The 18,781-nt window shown below is 44.8% G+C and overlaps 1 protein-coding gene across 5 annotated transcripts in view; it reads left to right on the plus strand.

Annotated features, from left to right (window-relative positions):
- KANK1 (KN motif and ankyrin repeat domains 1) overlaps positions 1-14,137 on the plus strand; it is a 246,845-nt gene extending 232,708 nt beyond the window's left edge. For 3 of the 5 annotated variants that reach the window (XM_060199745.1, XM_060199748.1, XM_060199746.1), the window contains 6 exons: positions 1,423-1,642; positions 5,737-5,879; positions 8,352-8,552; positions 11,654-11,752; positions 12,747-12,847; positions 13,142-14,137. In XM_060199745.1, coding sequence (XP_060055728.1) covers positions 1,423-1,642; positions 5,737-5,879; positions 8,352-8,552; positions 11,654-11,752; positions 12,747-12,824 — 741 coding nt within the window. In that variant the 3' untranslated portion in view covers positions 12,825-12,847; positions 13,142-14,137. The remainder of the gene's footprint in view (positions 1-1,422; positions 1,643-5,736; positions 5,880-8,351; positions 8,553-11,653; positions 11,753-12,746; positions 12,848-13,141) is intronic. The other 2 variants (XM_007528455.3, XM_016190553.2) reach the window with 1 other exon arrangement.
- Positions 14,138-18,781: the final 4,644 nt, after the last annotated feature.

The following is an 18,781-nucleotide window of genomic DNA, read 5'->3' on the forward strand; positions in this document are numbered from 1 at the left end:
TAAGTTAGGATGAAATAGGACCCATGAGAAGAAGTTGTCCTCATCAGCAACACCGTCTATGCCTCATCTTCATAATTAGGATGGGCTAAGCTATTTCTCCTAAGAAAGTCAGTCACATGAAAGGTGCATTATGCATTATGTTTCAGCCAGGCATTACCTCATTTGTCTTCAGCAGTTGTAATACAGTGAGTGGAAGTTCTTTTCCTTTTTAAAAGTATTTTCTTTATTTATTTATGAGAAAGATAGGAGGAGAGAGAAAGAACCAGACATTACTCTGGTACATGTGCTGTTGGGGGTTGAACTCAGAACCTCATGCTTGAGAATCCAATGCTTTATCCACTGTGGCACCACCCAGACCACAGAAGTTCTTTTCTTTATCTTCATTTGCAGATGAAGACATTGAGACACAGAACAGTCTGTCTTCTGTGATGTCATTCATCTAATTAGAAACAGAGCCAGAATCTGAACCTCTGTGAGCTAGTCCTTGCCCACTTGTTCTATGGTCTTGTATAAAAATCAGATTATATGTCACTTCAAATCAGGTGGGGGTAGGGGGAGATGGCTTATTTGGTAGAGTGTGCAAGGGCCTGTGGGTAAACCTGTGACCACTACTTGGGGGGTATCTGCACAAGGAAGCTTCATGAGTGGTGGGGCATTGCTGTGGGGTCTCTGTCTCTCTTCCTTTCTGCCTCTCACCTTCTATCTAGAAAAAGAGAAATTCTGCTGAGAATGTTGGAGTTTTTCAGGCCTGGAGCCCCAGCAATAACCCTGGTGGTAGCACAGTACATAAATTAATAGATTAATAAAATAAAAGTGTTACTGGCTGAATTGGAGAACCAATTCTCACATACATTTTTACTATACAAGGCCTGGTTACAGGGACCAGGCAGTCCTGGTTGAGCACACATATTACCTACCATGCACAAGGACCCAGGTTCAAGCCCCTGGTCCCCAGCTGTGTGTGTGTGGGGGGGGGGTGTCAAGGAAGCCTCACAAGCAGTAAAGCAGTGCTGCAGGTATTTATATCTCTCCCACCCAACCTGATTATTTGTCTCTATGAAATAAATAAGTATGTTTTTCTTAAAAGGCCTTGTTGGACCTGGGGAGACAGCATAATGGTTATAGAAAAGACTTTCATGCCTGAGGCTGAGAGGTCCCAGATTTAATCCCCAGGACTTCCATAAGCTAGAACTGAGCAGTTCTCTGGCCTTTCTTTCTCTCTCTCTCTCTCTCTCTCTCTCTCTCTCTCTCTCTCCATATATATATATATATATATATATATATATATATATATATATATGAAGTATTTTTTCTATTAAAGAAGTAAATAAATAAAAGGCTTGGTCTCTCAAGATGGCAACTGGGTCTCAGAAAGAGTTATAAATGGAAGGGTTAATGGCCACTCCCTTGATGTCTTCATAGAGGTTCTGCCTGAACACACTCCAGCATGAGTGGTTCCGAGTGTCCAGTCAGAAGTCCGCTGTACCAGCCATGGTGGGGGACTACATTGCTGCTTTTGAGGCCATCTCTCCGGATGTACTCCGCCATGTCATCAACATGGCTGATGGCAACGGCAACACTGCCCTTCATTACAGCGTGTCCCACTCCAACTTTGAGATTGTCAAGCTGCTCTTGGATGCTGGTATGTTGGCTCCCTCACTGCACTCGACTGTGATTCATCTCCCAGAATCTGTCTGTTCTGCCCCTCATTGCTGTGGCTGTTCTAGAACCCTCTTCCGTTGCTTTTCCATACGATGTGGCCAGAACACAGCTAGTGAGTCACTTGCTCATGGGAAGTCTGACATTTACACAAAATGTGGTGACACAGATCCTGGGTCTGTTTTGAAAGGAGGTCAGAAGACATATTTGCTGCTGTGGAGCTGCCTTTAAGTAAGGTGGATCCCTGCTAATAAATATGACTCATGTTCTGTCCTGAGCTGTATCACACAGGCTTGGCTGGTTTCTTGTCAGAAGGGACATACCTGGGGCCAGAGTTACGACTTTGGCTGCTCCATTTGTCCTCTCCCACGAGCCTCCTCCATCTGTACAGGTGTGCAAGTGAGTCAGGGTAGGGGCTGAGGGACTGGAGTCAGCTCACCCCGTAAAGCATACACCTTGCGGTGCAGAAAGCTCTGGGCTCCTTCCCCATTGCTGCATTAAAAGAAGTCTGAGCAGAACTGCCATCACCAAACAAGCACCACTCCCACCAAATTATATCCCTGGTAGGAAATCAGCAGCATAGGGTGACGAAAGTGTCATTCTAATAGCCAAAGCCATACTCATGAGAATAGTGAAAATTCTTCTTTGTAATTAGAACCTGCCAAACCAGAAAACAGCCAATGGGTTTGTGGAATGAGGAGGTTGTGCTTAGAAGGAGCCCTTGAGAAATAGTGACCTCTGTCTCTCCTTCCCCTCTCAATTTCTCCATCCTATCAAAACAAAATAGAAAGGGGGGGTGAGGAAAAATGGCTACCAGGAGCAGTGAATTCATAGTGCCAGCACTAAGCCCTAGCCATAACCCTGATGGCAATAAAAAACAATAAAAATTAAAAAAAAAAAAATAGTACCCTTTTGGTCTTTCAAGTGGAGCAACCCAGTGGTCTTTCTAGTCCCAAAGGGCCCCCCCATTTGTTTATATTCACAATATATTCATCTCATTTTTTCCCTCCAGGGTTATTGCTTGGGCTTGGTGCTCACACTACAAATCCACTGCTCCTGGAGGCTATTTTTTTTCCCTTTGGTTGCCCTTGGTTTTTATTGTTGTAGTTATTATTACTGTTGTTATTGCAGTCACTGTTGTTGGATAGGACAGAAAAATTGAGAGAGGAGGGGAAGACATAGGGGGAGAGATTGATAGACACCTGCAGACCTGCTTCATCACTTGTGAAGTGACTCCCCTGCAGGTGAGGAACCATGGGTTCAAAACCAGGATCCCTACGCTGATCCGTGTGCTTTGCGCTATGGGTGCTTAACCCACTGGACTACTGCCCGGCCCCCATGTTCATATTTTTAAAAAATATTTTTATTATTTATTGGATGGAGACAAAGAGAAATTGAGAGAGAAAGGGGGACATAGAGAGGGAGAGAGAAACAGCACTGTTTCACCACTAGTGAGGCTTTCCTTCTGCAGGTAGGAAACAGGGGCTTGAACCCAGGTCCTTATACATTGTAACATGTGTGTTTAACCAAGTACACCACCATTCAGCCCCTACATTCACTGTTAATATGTGACTAATAAAGAACTCAGAACCTCATCTAATTACTGAAAAATATAATGTGGACATCTGACTTAGATGCAAGAAAATTGTCAACTTTTCTCATGTTACTTGTCTAATCCCACCCCCCCCCCCCCGTTGGGGGAAACTGGAATCAATGTATAGAAGCAGGTAAGCAGATTTATTCCTCTCTCTCTCTCTCTGTCTCTCTCTCTCTCTCTCTCTCCTACCTTTGCTAGTTTCTACTTTCGATGCCGTGTTAGCATCAGATCACTTCCATCTTACAAGAAGGAATTCCAAGCATCTCTCCATTCAGACTTTCCAGACTGTAAACAGAGTGGGTGATACTGTTAGGCCAAGTTATTGCTTAGACAGAAAAGTGGATAATAGCTATGAGAGTAAAAAAAAAAAAAAATCAAGATTTTAGGATTACTCCTAAAACTAACAATTTAATCTCAATTTGGAAAAATTGAGTGGACAAGACCTATCAGTAGATAGTAGATAGTAGTCTAGATGCTATTAGTTAGTTTTCTAGATTGACTTTCTACTGGGCAGTATCTCCAGCTGAGATTTTGGTGTCAGTGTTTCTGAAGCCAGAATGATTTCGCTTCTGTTAAGAATTAAAGAACAGGGGGGCTGGGCACTGGTACACCTGGTTAAGTACAAGCACTCACTTAAGCATCTGGGTTTGAGCCCCTGCTCCCCACCTTCAGGGGGAAGCTTCACAAGTGGCAATGCAGGTCTGCAGTTGTCTACCTTTCTCCCTCTCTATCTCCTCCTCCTCTCTCAATTTCTCTCTATCCAATAAGAGAAAGGGGAAGGGGGTGGCCTCCAGGAGCAGTGGATTCATAGTACAGGCATCAAACCCCTTCAATGAACCTGGTGGTTAAAAAGAGAGAGAGACTTAAAGAACACAGGTACCAAGGAGCTTCTAAAAACACCTCAGCTCACTTGCAACAGCACAGTGTTTTCACCTTTATTTCTACTAAAAAATGCACACGCGCAAACGTGCACACACACACACACACACACACACACACACACACACACTCTGCCACTGTAAATGCCATTGTGCCCTAGTTAGTGGTTGTGTTAGAAGCCAAGAAAGGCTTGCATCGTCTCTTCTCTTCTCGCTGCTTATGATGGAGACAGTCTAAACATTTAAACTATGGTTGGTCACATGTAAAAACTTGTGCACTGTTCATTCCTTTCATTTCGCTAAAGTACTGAAGGAATTTCATGCTGCTTGGAGGATAACCTAATCTATGAAGATTCCTTGAGAATTACAAGGCTCTGGAGCATGGCCATGGCATGCCCCATCTAGTGCCCACATTACCATGTGTGATGATTTCCTCCACACAACTTCAGTTTAGATCCCACATTGTTTATTCCTCACAACACCCACTACTTAGAGCAACCCCAGATGCCTCCCTGCTGGTGCAGTGCAACCACCAGTTACCAACAAACTGTGCTATAGAAACTTATTGCTAGCACCTTCTGGATTTATGAAGGGTTATTTATTTGTTGTTGTTGGCTTTTTTATTATCTATATAATTTTTATTTATAAAATGGAAATAGTGACAAGACCATAGGATAAGAGGGGTAAATTTCCACACAGTTCCCACTACCAGAAAGAACTCAATATCCCATGCCCTCCCCCACTAGCTTTCCTATTCTCTATCCCTCTGGGAGTATGGACCCAGGGTCATTGTGGGATGCAGAAGGTGGAAGGTCTGGCTTCTGTAATTGCTTCCCCGCTGAACATGGGCATTGGCAGATCAATCTATACTGCCAGCCTGTCTCTTTCTTCCCTAGTGGGGCAGGGATCTGGGGAGACGGGGCTCTAGAACACATTGGTGAGGTCATCTGCCCAGGGAAGTCAGGTTGACATCATGGTAGCATCCAGAACCTGGTAGCAGAGTCATGAAGCTGAAGCATTGACATCCCATGCCTGCTGGTAATTAATCAATGAAGGAGGGAAAGAGAGAGAGAGAACCAGAGCATCACTTTGACACATGGGACACACCAGGGATCAAACTCAAGACCTTATGCTAGAGAACACTCCATCCACTACACCACCTCCATGGATGAGAAGTTTTTGTTTGTTTCTTTTCTTATTTATTTATTTCTACCAGGGGTTTAGCCAGGGCTCGGTGCCTGCACAATGAATCTACTTCTCCTTAAGGACATTTTTTTTTCTTTTATTTGATAGGACCAAGAGAAATGAGAAGGAGGGGGGAGAGAGACAGAGAGACACCTGCAGCCCTGCTCCACTGCTCATGAGGCTTCCCCCTGCAATTGGGGTCCAGTGGCTTGACCCTGGGTCCTTGTGCATGAAAACATGTGCTCAATCTGGCATGCCACTGCCTAACCCCTCATTAGTTTCTTTAGTGGTAAAACATATTTCCTTCCTGTCCCTCCAACACTTTGAGACCTTTCCACATGGCTCTGACAGATACTATGCCTTCCGTTCCAGGAGGTGACAGCTTCTCCCTTCTGATGAGACTTCATGTCTTTGCAGATGTGTGTGACGTAGATCACCAGAACAAGGCAGGCTATACACCCATCATGCTGGCAGCCTTGGCCGCTGTGGAGGCAGAGAAGGACATGCAGGTTGTGGAGGAACTCTTTGGCTGTGGGGATGTGAATGCCAAAGCCAGCCAGGTGAGTGCACCTGCTCCTGAGCCCACACTTGCTGGCTCCCGTGCTGAGTGCCAGCTCTTTGGGCTGCCTGCCTGTGTGGGCTCTGGGAGTCCTCACCATTCACTGCTGACAGCTGCTCCCTGGCTGCCCCCTGGAGTCTGTATTCATGCCAGCCACTGAGTGCCCAGCCCATTATGCTTACCTTTTGACTGACTGACTTAACCAGTTAAAAAAATATTTTATGTATTTACTCAGAGGACAGAGAGAAATGGGAAAGAGAGTACCAGTGTTCTAATTGAGGATCTCATACTTCCCAAACCGACACCCTAGCCACTGCACCACCACCCAGGCCACTTTATTTACTTAAATATTTTTATTATCTTCTTTATTTGGTTGTTTTTATTAGAGAGGAGGAAGAGAGGGAGAGACCTACAGACCTGCTTCAATATTTATTTTTGTTGTCATCACTGAGGTTCTACCAGTCTAGACTGACTTTTTTTCTATAGACAGAGAGGAAGAGAGAGAGAGAGAGAGAGAGAGAAAGAAAGAAAGAAAGAAAGAAAGAAAGAGAGGAAGAAAGAAAGAAAGAAAGAAAGAAAGAAACCACGGCACTGAAGCTTCTATCAGTATGGGAAGGGCCAGACTCAAACCTGGGTTGTACCTCACCCTCTGACTCTTCTTTGATCAATTCTGGCTGATGGTGGACTGAAGAGGACTGCAGAGGACTGAACCTGGGACCTCAGAGCCTCAGGCATGAAAGTCTTGCACCATACCATTTGACTTTTTATTTTTTATTTGTTTATTTTTAATGGACCTTTATTTCCTTAAAGTAGACACTTTCAGAAATGTCTGACCACTGCTTCCCTCTCCACCTTCATTCATTGTTTCTCCCCTTGCTGGTCTAGCCCTGATGTATGAACCTTGCTCAGTTCTTAGTTCCAACTGTATCTCTCTCTCTTTTTTTAATACAATTTTATTGGGTGGAGGTATGGCATAATGGTTATGCCAAGAGACTTTCATACCTGAGGCTCTCAAGTCCCAGGTTCAATGCCTCACATCGCCATAAACCAAAGCTGAGCAATGCTCTGGTAAAAAATTAATTAATTAATATATATAATTTTATTATGCACACTTTTGGTCCCACAGTTCTTTTTTGTTGTTGTTGTTGTCGTTGTTGTTGTTGGATAGGAGAGAGAGAAATTGGGGGGAGACAGGGGAAGAGAAAGACACCTACAGACCTGCTTCACCACCTGTGAAGCAACCACGCTGCAGGTGGAGAGCCAGGGGGCTCGAATCAGGATCCTTGTGCTTTGTACCATGTGCACTTAATCCGCTGCGCTACCACCTGACCTCCTTTTATTTTGTTTGGCCACCTTGGTTATCACTGGGCTTCAGTGTGTGCATAATTCCATCACTCCCAGTGACCTTTTCTTTTTTTCTCTCCCCTAAATATTGAAAGACAGGAGAGCTACTGCAATATGACTCCACTGTTCATGAAGCTTGTCTCTGGAGGCACTGCCATGAGGTAGCCTAGGGCTCAAACCTCAGTCCTCAAGCTTGAACATGTGCTTGGTGTACCCACTATTTGACCTCCCCCACTCCCCACACTGCTCACCTCTGGCTTATGGTGGTGCTAAGGACTTTAGAGCCACTTTGCATAAACATGCTATCTCCTCAACCGTTGACTTTTTTTAAAAATTGCTAACATTTTGTCTATTTGTTGGATAGAGACAGACAAATCACTAGAGAGGAGGAAGCTGGAGAGAGAGAGAGAGAGGCTGAGATGTTGAGCACTGCTCTACTGCTTGTGAAGCTTCCCCTCTGCAGATGGGAACTGGGGTCTTGAACCCCTCTTTGTAAATGGTAGCATGTGCGCTCTATGAAGTGCACCCCCACCCAGCCCCCACCCCCACCCACTATTTGACTTTTTTCTTTTCTTCTTTTATTGCCTCCAGGGCTATCACTGGGGCTCAGTGCCAGCACTAGGAACCCATTTTGCCTTTCCCCCCATCCCCCTTTTATTTGATAGGACAGAAAGAAATTGAGAGGGGAGGAGATAGGGAGAGAGAAAGAGAGACAACCTACAGACCTACTTCATCACTTGTGAAGTGTCCTCCTTGCAGGTAGAGACCAAGGGCTGGAACCCAAGTCCTTGAGTGGGTACTTGCTCATAGTACTATGTACTCTTAGCCAGGTGTGCCACCGCCCTGCCCCCCATGACTTTTTTTCTTTTAATTTCATTTTCTTATATTTTTGTTGCATAGAGACAAATTGAGAGAGGAGGAACAGATATATATATAGAGAGAGAGAAACACCTGCAACACTTGCTTCACTGCTCGGAAAGCCTCTTCCCTACAGGTGAAGAGCAGGGGCTTGAACCCAGGTCCTTGCATATGGTAACATGTGCACTCTACCACGTGCACCACCTCCCTGGCCCCAGCCCTGCGCATCCAGTGTCCTCTGCACCTGAAGCCACCTGTCCTTCCTCCCCAGGCAGGCCAGACGGCACTGATGCTGGCAGTCAGCCATGGGCGCATCGACATGGTGAAGGGCCTGCTGGCCTGTGGGGCCGATGTGAACGTGCAGGACGACGAAGGCTCCACGGCGCTCATGTGCGCCAGTGAGCACGGCCATGCCGAAATTGTCAAACTACTGCTGGCCCAGCCAGGCTGCAACGGCCACCTGCAGGACAACGTGAGTGCGTCCCCCGGGGCCTGGACATGGGCAGGGTTGGGTGTGGGAAGTGTGGATTCTGCAAGGCCTGCTTTTTAGAATATTTTGTTTATTTAATATTTTATTTATTTATTTATTGGATAGAGACAGAAAAATTGAGAGGGAAGTAGGGAGAGAGACACTTGCAGCACTGCTTCACTACTCATGAAGCTTCCCTCCTGCAGATGGGGACTGGGGCTTGAACCTAGGTCCTTGTGCATGGTAACATGTGCACCCAACCAGTTGTGCCACCGCCTGGCCCTCCAGACCATCTTGAAGCACATCCCTCCATCATCATTATCCCATCTCCACTCTCAGTTCCCCAGCTGCCCCCACCCTCAGATAACTTGGTAACCAAGAAGACTTCTCAGGAGAGCCACTATGTCTGGGTGCCTATGGGCCAGGGGGGATGTAGGAGTAGGAAGGTAGACAAGACACCAGGAGTTAGGTTTGGGTGATAGCATGCGCAAAAGTCACAGAGGTTAGGTTGGCTCTGTGTTTGAATGTTTAACTCTGAAGCACAGGATAAGACCGAATCTTCCTCAGTTCAAAATACTAAGAAGGTTTAAGGATCCCGGTTCGCAACCCCTGGCTCTCCACCTGCAGGGGAGTTCCTTCACAAGCGGTGAAGCAGGTCTGCAGGTGCCTACCTTTCTCTCCTCCTCTCTGTCTTCCCCTCCTCTCGTCATTTCTCTCTGTCGTATCCAACAACGATGACAACAAGAATAACTACAACAATAAAACAACAAGGGCAACAAAAGGGAATAAATAAATAAATATTTTTTTTAAATACTAAGAGAGTAGAAGGAAAATAAAATATAAAATAAAAGCACTAAATGTCATCTGCATGTGAGACTGAGCCCACAATCAGAGCAAACCAGTAAAGTTATTCACTGGCCGGAAGGACAGACAGACTTGTACAGTGTGCATCCTGTGAGTGTTCCTGAGATTTTCACAGCTTCCCCTGGAGCAGAGGGAGAGTTCCCATCTTATCTTTCCCTGAGGATAGTTTGTGTTCCCTGTATCTTCATTTTTGTTAGTTTGCCTTATTCTCCCTGCCCCCGCCCCACGCTCTCTCAGCAAATCACTGCTTGTAGTTATAGTAACAAGAGTCCAAAGAGGCACAGTGACTTCCGGAAACCCTGAATGCCTCGGCTAATTGACTCCACCCTTATCCTTCAAGGAGCGAAAGTCACCCAGATGGCCTCTGGAAGAAAAGCAGTTCCCAGAATTCAGAGTAGGTGAGATGGACCCTAAGATTCAAACCACACACAAATGACTTCCTGCTGACAGCAACCTGAGAGCAAGGCTTCTTTCAAGGCTAGAGAGAAAATAAGCTGTGCTGGGTTTTGTCTTCATGCTCCTTTTATATCCATCTAAATTCTTGTACTCTAATGGGGACCAGGCATTGACGGGAAAGACTTTTTCTTTCCCGTAGTGAGAGCTCCCCCTTCTATTTTCTGTAGGATGGATTTGTGTAAGCCAACAGCATTCATCTCCAGATGTTACTCTTAACATTCACCAGGGTGGTTAGGGCTGTGGGTTCAGCTTCCTCTCCAAACACAAAATTAGGCAATCCTTGGGAAATTGCAGGGTGTCAAAATAAAGAGCATAGTGCTTGCTCGTTTGAATTAAAAGAGACTAGAGTCATGTGTCACTCAGTGATGCTTCTGCCAAAGGTGGACTGCATATACAGTCGTGGTCCCCATGGAATATACCCTCTAGTATAGATGTGTAGTGGACTCTACTATCTAGGTTTGTGTATGAACACTCTGTAACCTTTGCAATGATGTAACACGCTCCTGAGATCATACAGCCATTAAGTAGCACTTAACTGTAAATGTATATCCCTGGCCATCTCCTAGAACCCCCTTCTGGCAGGGAATCTAACATGTGAAAGTTCTTCATGGGCAGCCTGCTTCTACTGAGGATCCAGGATGTGTAGAAGTCACTAGTGTGAGGAGAAGACCCCATAGTGACCTCCTTTTGTTATCATTTCCTTTGAGTGGAGAATACTGAATTCATACTTGAATACTGAGGAAAAGTCCTGAAAGGTTTCTTAAAGTGTATCTGTAAGTAGTAAGATTAAAAAAAAAGATTTATTTATTTTTTGTTTGATAGCACAGAAATGAGTGGAGAAAGAGGTAAGGAAGGAAGGAAGGAAGGAGAGAAACACCTGCAGCGCTGCTTCACTACTCATGAAGCTTCCCCCCTACAGGTGGGGACTGGGGACTTGAGCCTGGGTCTTGCACATGGTAGCATGTGTGCTCAGTGAAATACATGAAGGTTGACGCCAGTGGGATGTTACTTTTAAAAATTAAAATGTAGGGGGTTGGGCAATGGCACACCTGGCTAAAAGTGCACCGATCACCATGTGCAAGGATCCGGGTTTGAACCCCTGGGCCCCACCTGCAAGGGGAAGCTTCACTAGCGGTGAAGACCAGCGCTGCAGGTATCTCTCTTTATCTCTTCTTCTCTATCTCCACTCCCCCCACCCCAGTTTCTGTTTGTTCTATCTAATAAAAATAGGAAGGGGAAAAAAATGGCCACCAGGAGTGGTGAATAAAAACAAAAAAAGAATAATGTACGGTAGTGCCTAAGAGTAATAGCTCTTCAGCTATATAGTTGTTCTTTTCCAATGGTGTGTTCCATTACTCAAGACTGCAAAAGAAAGCATGCTGAACAGCCTCCATGGCGTGGCGGTGGGGGGGTTTAGTATATAACACGTTGCTGATGTGAAGTTGATTTGGTTTGGCATCTGAAATAGTGATGGATATGGTGTAGAACTATATCCCTGAAATTTTATGATCTTGTAAACCGTTATCAAATCACTAATAAAAATGAATAAAATAATAGGAAAATAAGACAGGGGAGATAGCATCGTGGTTCTGTAAATAGATTTTCATGTCTGAGGCTCCAGAGTCCCAGGTTCAAAGCCAAAGCTGAGCAGTTCTCTGGTAAAAGAAAATAAAATTGAAAACGTCTGGTGAGCCTCCCTCATTACTGGAGAGTGCTTTGTCATGTTGCCTTCTGGCTCTCTGAAAGTGTGAGAGCTCAGCCCTGTGTGTTCTTTTCATCCCCAGGACGGCAGCACCGCACTCTCCATCGCTCTGGAAGCCGGACACAAAGACATCGCTGTGCTGCTGTATGCCCACGTCAACTTTGCAAAAGCCTCGTCTCCGGTCAGTGTTATGGGTTTGGCATTTCTCAACAGCCTGAGAGCCATTAAATCATTGATCCCCCTTCCTCTGGAAGCAGACAGTAGGTGCAGGTTTCAGGATTCTGGAAGTAGAATCTTAGCACTTGGAATGTTCAGGTTTGGTTTTTGTCTCATCCAGGAAGCCAGAAGAGTGAATGGGCTGGGCTCTGCTTGTCCTTGCGACACATGTACTCTCTTACCTCACATGAGAGTTTTGTTGACTTATTTATTCTTTACTTTTTTTTTTTTTACTGCCACCAGGGTTATTTCTGGGGCTTAGTGCCTGCACAATGAAGCCACTGCTCCTGGTGGCTTTTTTTTTTCTACCTCCAGGGTTATTGGTGGGGTTCGGTGCCTACACTATGAATCCACTGCTCCCAGTGGCCATCTTTTTTCCATTGTTGTTGTTGCTGTTAGATAGGACAGAGAGAAAATTGAGAGAGGAGAGGGAGAGAGAAAGACACCTACAGACCTGCTTCGCTACATGCAAAGCAAACCCTCTTCAGATGGGGAGTTGGGGGCTCGAACTAGGATCCTTAAGCTGGTCCTTGTGCTTCGCACTATGTGTGCTTAACCTGGTGTGCTACCAACCTCCCCTCCCTCTCAGCTTTTTTTTTTTATTATTAATAGAGATAGAGAGAAATTGAGAAAGGAGGGGCAGATAGAGAGGGAGAGAGAGACACCTGCAGCCCTGCTTCACCACTCCTGAAAATTTCTCCTGTGTAGGTGAAGAGGGGTTTGAACCTGGGTCCTTGTGCATTCCAGTGAGTATGCTCAACTAGGTGCACCATCACCCAGGCCCAGAATGGTTTTCTTATGGTTACCCAAAGCACACACATCCTGAGCCCATGAGCCTATGTCACCATGTTCCTGGCATTTTCCCAAAGCCAGCAGTAAACAACATCCCTAATCCAGGGTGTCCTCACAGAATGGGGAATTGACTTTGTTTCTTTCTTTCTTTTTATTTTATTTGATAGGACAGAGAGAAATTAAGAGGGAGTGGGGGTAGAGAGGGAGAGAAAGAGATACCTGGAGTCCTGCTTCACCGCTCATGAAGTGTCCCCTCCTGCAGCAAGTGGTAAGCAGGGCCTCAAACCAAGGTCACTGAGCATGGTACTATGTGCACTCAACCAGGTGCATCACTGCGCAGCCTGAGGATTGACTTCCCCACACAGTTTGACCAGGCACTGCTGCACTCTGCTGGCTTGAGAGCTCTTCTTGCTGGGGGACCCACGTCCTGCCTTCCTGGCTCTTCTTTGCCTCCTGGGTGGTTGGCAGCTTTGGTGGATGAAACTTTCTTTGCCACAGAGGACATACTTATCTGCCCAATGCCCCTTACTAACCCCTACCCCCTTTTTTTTCTGGTCTCCAGGGCACACCTAGACTTGGAAGGAAGACATCTCCTGGTCCCACCCACAGAGGCTCCTTTGATTGATTATGTGCAAATAGTCAAGGATTTAAAGGCCACCATTAAGCTGCTAATTGTTCCTGTTGGGGTGACAGATACTGAATGTATATGCCTTGTGCCTGAGCTCACCAGCAGACAGAGGGCTGGAGCTTGCACCAGGGATGCTTGACCAGCAGAAGACAGCCTGCATCGCATACACCGACTCCTCTCTGGCTGTCAGGCCTTTGCGTGTGGGCACACTGTCCCCTGCTCTCTGATGCTGAGCCCCTGCTCCGTTATGTACTGTGCTAGGAAACTGTACCATGATCTGGGCTGGCAACTTTGATCTCTTTTCTCCCTTCTGAGAAGCGACAGGCTCTTGTTGGTACAGCATTTTTTTCCCCACAAGTATTTATATTCACTTGGTGTGGATGCATTGGAAAGCTCTTTGAAAACTCCAGGATGGTTTTTATTAATTTCTCTTTTGTCTGTACTGTTTTTAAAGTAAGAAAGTTGAGGTGATTTTTTTTTTAATTGTCCTGGGCTGGTAAGTTTCTGGATAAAAAAATAAATAAATAAAAGATGGAACTCTCAAGAAGTATAAAACATAACAACGTAACTGGTTTTTGTTGGTTCTATCTAGGTGGATGTATTATATGACTTTTCATATATAAAAGATATCGAAATACAATTGACACAGTATTTTCAACTTTTATACTCCATAGTAAGAGCATGAAGAGCTACAGGTGACATTACCATATTTTGATTAATTGCACAGCTGTATCAAATGACAAAAGCCAAATTGTGTTGGAGCAATTGGCTGTGTATTTGCCTCTATAGAGAGAAACATACGATAGTTCTCTTGCCTATTTATGGATGCCTTTCTACCATGTCACATTTACTTTGGTCTTATATGTATTTAAGTGTTTGAAGTGCCTTAGACTCTTGCCATATTTTCAAAATAAAATTCCATTAAGCTCTCTTGCTCGTCCTGCTGCATCTCAGACAGCTGTCTGCATGATCCTATTGACTTATAGCAGTGGCAGCAACACCTGACAGATGGATTGCAAAACGGCAGCTGAGCGCAAGGTCCACTGGCCCTCCTCGGTTGAGAGGAGGCAGCTTCTGACAGCTCTGCTCCATTTCCACAGTTCTGCTAGTTACTCAGCTTGCAGGTTAGACCTTACTAGAAGGCCAGGAGCTAGCTCACTGGGTAAAGAGCATACTTCACCATGCTCAGGGGCCATTGGTCAAGCACCCTTGCCACATAGGAGTACCTGGCCAGGCAGAAGCATGAATGCCTGATGAGGCAAAGCTGTAGTGTCTCTCCCCTTCTCCGTAACTTTCTCCCTCTTTGTCTGAAATTAAAAGAAGAAAAAAATAAGTCCAACAGAAACTGGCAAAAGACCTTATTAGGCAGACAGTTCATTAGAGGAGTAATCTCCAATGGAGCCTATGAGTTAACTCCTGTTTTATTTGTTTCTAAGATATATTGTATTTACTTTTTATTTTAATAAGAGAAAGACAGACAGACACACACACACACACACCAGAGCACTGTTCACCTCTGGCCTAAAGTGGTGCTGTGGATTGAACCAGAGACCTTAGAGTCATTTGCAAAATCATTTGCATAATCATGCTGCCTCACTGTACCTGAGTTAACTCTTTTAAGTTATAGAAGAAGTATTGATACTTTTTAAAGATTTACATGTTAATTAATGTGAAAGGAGAAAATGAGAGCATCACTTAAGCATATTTGGTGCTGGGGTCCACACTCTGGACTACGTGGTTGCAAGCTGGACTCTACCCACAGGCCCACTTCTCAAGCCACCTTAACTTTAATTTTAGGTGGAGCTTCTAGGTGACTGCTTGAAACCTGTAATGATGAGAAAGGAGATGAAACCAAACACCTTGTTATTTCAGTATGCCATTGGGCCTACCACACCTTTTCTCACCTTGTTAAAAAGCAAAAGAGGAGGGAGTTGGGTGGTAGCACAGCAGCCTAAGTATGGGTGGCACAAAGCTCAAGGACCCGCATAAGGATCCTGATTCGAGCCCCTGGCTCCCGATCTGCAGGGGGGGTCACTTCAAAGGCAATGAAGCAGGTCTGTAGGTGTCTATCTTTCTCTCCCCCGTCTTCTCCTCCTCTCTCCATTTCTCTCTGTCCTATCCAACAACGATGACATCAGTAACAACAACAATAACTACAACAGTAAAACAACAAGGGCAACAAAAGGGAATAATTTTTTTTTTTTAAATCAGAAGGGGGGGTCTGGGCGGTGGCACATCCTATTAGGCGCACATAGTACTAAGAACAAGGACCTCCAACTCCCCACCTGTGGTGGGGGGGGATGCTTCACAAGCAGTGAAGCAGATCTACGAGTATCTGTCTTTCTCCTTCTCTGTCTCCACTCCTCAATTTCTCTCTGTCCTGTCCAACAAAATGGAAAAATGACCACCAGAAGTAGTGGATTCATAGTGCCTGTACCGAGCCCCAGAAATAACCCTAGAGAAAAAAAAAATAAAGGGTGTATGAGATAGCTCACCCAGTAGAGCTTTACCATGTGTTGAAGGCCTGAGTTTGAGCTCCCAGATACCACATGGGTGAACCATACAATGGGAAATTCATCTCATTAAAATGAAAATGGATTTTAACCAAAATATATTTTGGCACAGTTGCTAGTGCTTTTTACCCAGTCCATTTCAAGAGCCAATGAAATTCACTTGGTGAAATGTCACTGAGGGTTTTCCTAAACATCTTACCTTCTTTTTTTATTATTATTATTTTTTTACCAGAGCACTGCTCAGCTCTGGCTTATGGTGGTGCAGGGGATTGAACGTGGGACTTTGGAGCCTCAAGCATGAGAATCTCTTTGCGTAGCCATTATGCTATCTACCCCTGCCCACCTTCTTTTTTTAATATTTATTTATTTCCTTTTGTTGCCCTTGTTGTTTTATTGTTGTAGTTATTATTGTTGTTATTGATACCGTTATTGTTGGATAGGACAGTGAGGAGAGGAAGACAGGGAGAGAGAAACATAGACACCTGCAGACCTGCTTCACTGCTTGTGAAGTGACTCCCCTGCAGGTAGGGAGCTGGGTGCTCCAATCGGGATCCTTATGCCAGTCCTTGCGCTTTGTGCCATGTGCGCTTAACTTGCTGCACTACTGCCCAACTCCCCAACATTTTACTTTTCCTTTCCATCTATTCCATCTACAACTGGCCAGATTTTTTCCAGCAAATCTGTCATCACAGTGCTTGTATTAGAAAACGCATGTCAGAGACTCAGGTTTGCATTCTCAGAAAAATGTGGAATGTTGGCAATTCAGGTCAGCTCAGTCTGGTAATTGATGCTCTTCCACACCAAGCCAGGGGCCACTGGGACAGAAGGGCTGTCCTCTCTCATGAACCATGAGAGAGGCCACAACTGCCCACACTCATAAGCATCTAGTTCCTTCCCAGGACAGATCAGCTTGCTCTGGGAATGGGGCTAAATTTTAATTCAGGTAATTACTCAAGCCCAAGTTTTTTCAGGTCTGAAATAGCACAATAAATTAAAGCAAAAGTGGGTTTGTTCCCCAGGCGTTTGCTGTAGTTATTTGTTTGTTTTTTTAAGGACAGTGGCCCATGGTTTTTTTTTTTGTTGTTGTTCTTTAATGGCATCACATGCTTTTTTTTTTTTTTTTTTTTTATCAAGGGAGTCTCTACCTCAGGTAGTTTATGATCCTGGGAATGTTCTTTGTTTCATTTGAGACAAGGAGGCTCTAACGTACTACATGAGAATGAGAATATAAATTCCTACCTGTGCTGCATGTCAAATCTCTCATACTAAACTTTGAAGAAAGAAAACAAGTGGTTTGTTCTATCATGACTTGAAATCTTTCTCAATGTGTACCTAACTTCTGAGTAACATAAGCTAGTCTGTGCCTTGTTTGCTGTGCTAACACTGGGCACTTAGAATGCCTTTTATCTTGGGAATCTTGGCACAGTAGAAACTAGCCTGGTTTTCCACTTTGATACAGCTGTGATTTATTGAGGCACAATACTATAAAGGGATTTGTCACAGGACACTTTGGGATAAGATCTTCCAGTGATGCCAATGTTGAGTTGTAGACTCCCAATTTTGTTTTTCACTTTAAATAAAAGAAGGTTGAATTTTTTTTTTTCCTCCAGGGTTATTGCTGGGCTCGGTGCCTGCACCATGAATCCACCACTCCTGGAGGCCATTTTTCCCCCTTTTTGTTGCCCTAGTTGTTGCAGCCTCGTTGCGGTTATTATTGCCCTTGTTGACGTTGCTTTGTTGTTGGATAGGACAGAGAGAAATGGAGAGAGGAGGGGAAGACAGAGAAGGGGAGAGAAAGATAGACACCTGCAGACCTGCTTCACCGCCTGTGAAGCGACTCCCCTGCAGGTGGGGAGCCGGGGGCTCGAACCAGGATCCTTACGCCAGTCCCTGCGCTTTGCGCCACGTGCGCTTAACCCACTGCGCCACCGCCCGACCCCCGAAGGTTGAAATTTTAAGTGACAGGCAATTTCCCAACCACTCTTGCCTTGGAAATTTAGAAGCTAAAGGCCAGAATCTGCTTCAAGAAATGAGAGACAAAGCAATGGAAATATTGAGATTGACTATTAAGAGTAAAAAATAAATGTGCAACCCATAAATATCTTTGGTCCATATTCCCTGAGGGATAAAGAATAGAGAAGCTTCCAATGGAAGGGATGGGATACGGAACTCTGGTGGTGCAACTGTGTGGAATTTTACCCCTCTTATCTCACAATCTTATTGATTATTATCAAATCACTAATAATAATGAAAGGAAGTAAAAAATGAAGGCTGGCCAGTGATGTACCTGCTTTAGTGCACATATTACAGTGCGCAAGGACCCAGGTTCAAGCCCCAGTCCCCACTTGCAGGAGGAGAGCTTCACAAGTGGTGAAGCAGTGCCTCAGGTCTATCTGTCTCCCTATCTCCCCCTTACCTCTCAATTTATGTCTGTCTATCAAGTAAATAAATAAATTAAAAGAGAAAAATTGACAGGTCCTGCTCTTAACCTTGGGGGGCCTTGAAGCTTCACAGTGATGAAGCAAGTACTGCAGGTATCTCTGTGTCTCCCTCACTTTGTCCTCATCCCTCCCTGCTCATGTTCTCAGTGGTCTATCAAATAAAAATTTAAAAAGACAGGAAAAATTGGCCTCCAGGAGCGGTGGATTCATAGTTCTAGTGCTGATCCCCAACAATAACTGTCAAGAGAAAGAAAAGAACTGACAGCTCATTCTGTCATCATTTAAGTTGATGTGCAGTAAAGAAGTGAAGCATTGAGCTCATTCATGACAAACCTGTACCTTGTCAATATACTCTGAATGAGAAGCATTTTATCCCTGAATTGTGTAATACTAAAATACTGCAGATATGTGATGAAGTCTGCAGACAGAAGCAGGTAAGAAAACTATTTTCCCTTCAAAGGATACAATGAGAAGATTAGCCCTAACCCTCTTTCAGTCTGGATGGATCCTGTGGGCGGGAGAACTGCTTGCAGGTAGAGATCATTTTGTTTTTTATAAGAATTAATGGAGGAAGCTGGAGCAAATGCAAATCTGGGGTGGGGGCTGGGTGGTAGCATACC

This window comes from Erinaceus europaeus, chromosome 10 (assembly GCF_950295315.1).
Source record: "Erinaceus europaeus chromosome 10, mEriEur2.1, whole genome shotgun sequence".
NCBI classification, from domain to species: Eukaryota; Metazoa; Chordata; class Mammalia; order Eulipotyphla; family Erinaceidae; genus Erinaceus; species Erinaceus europaeus.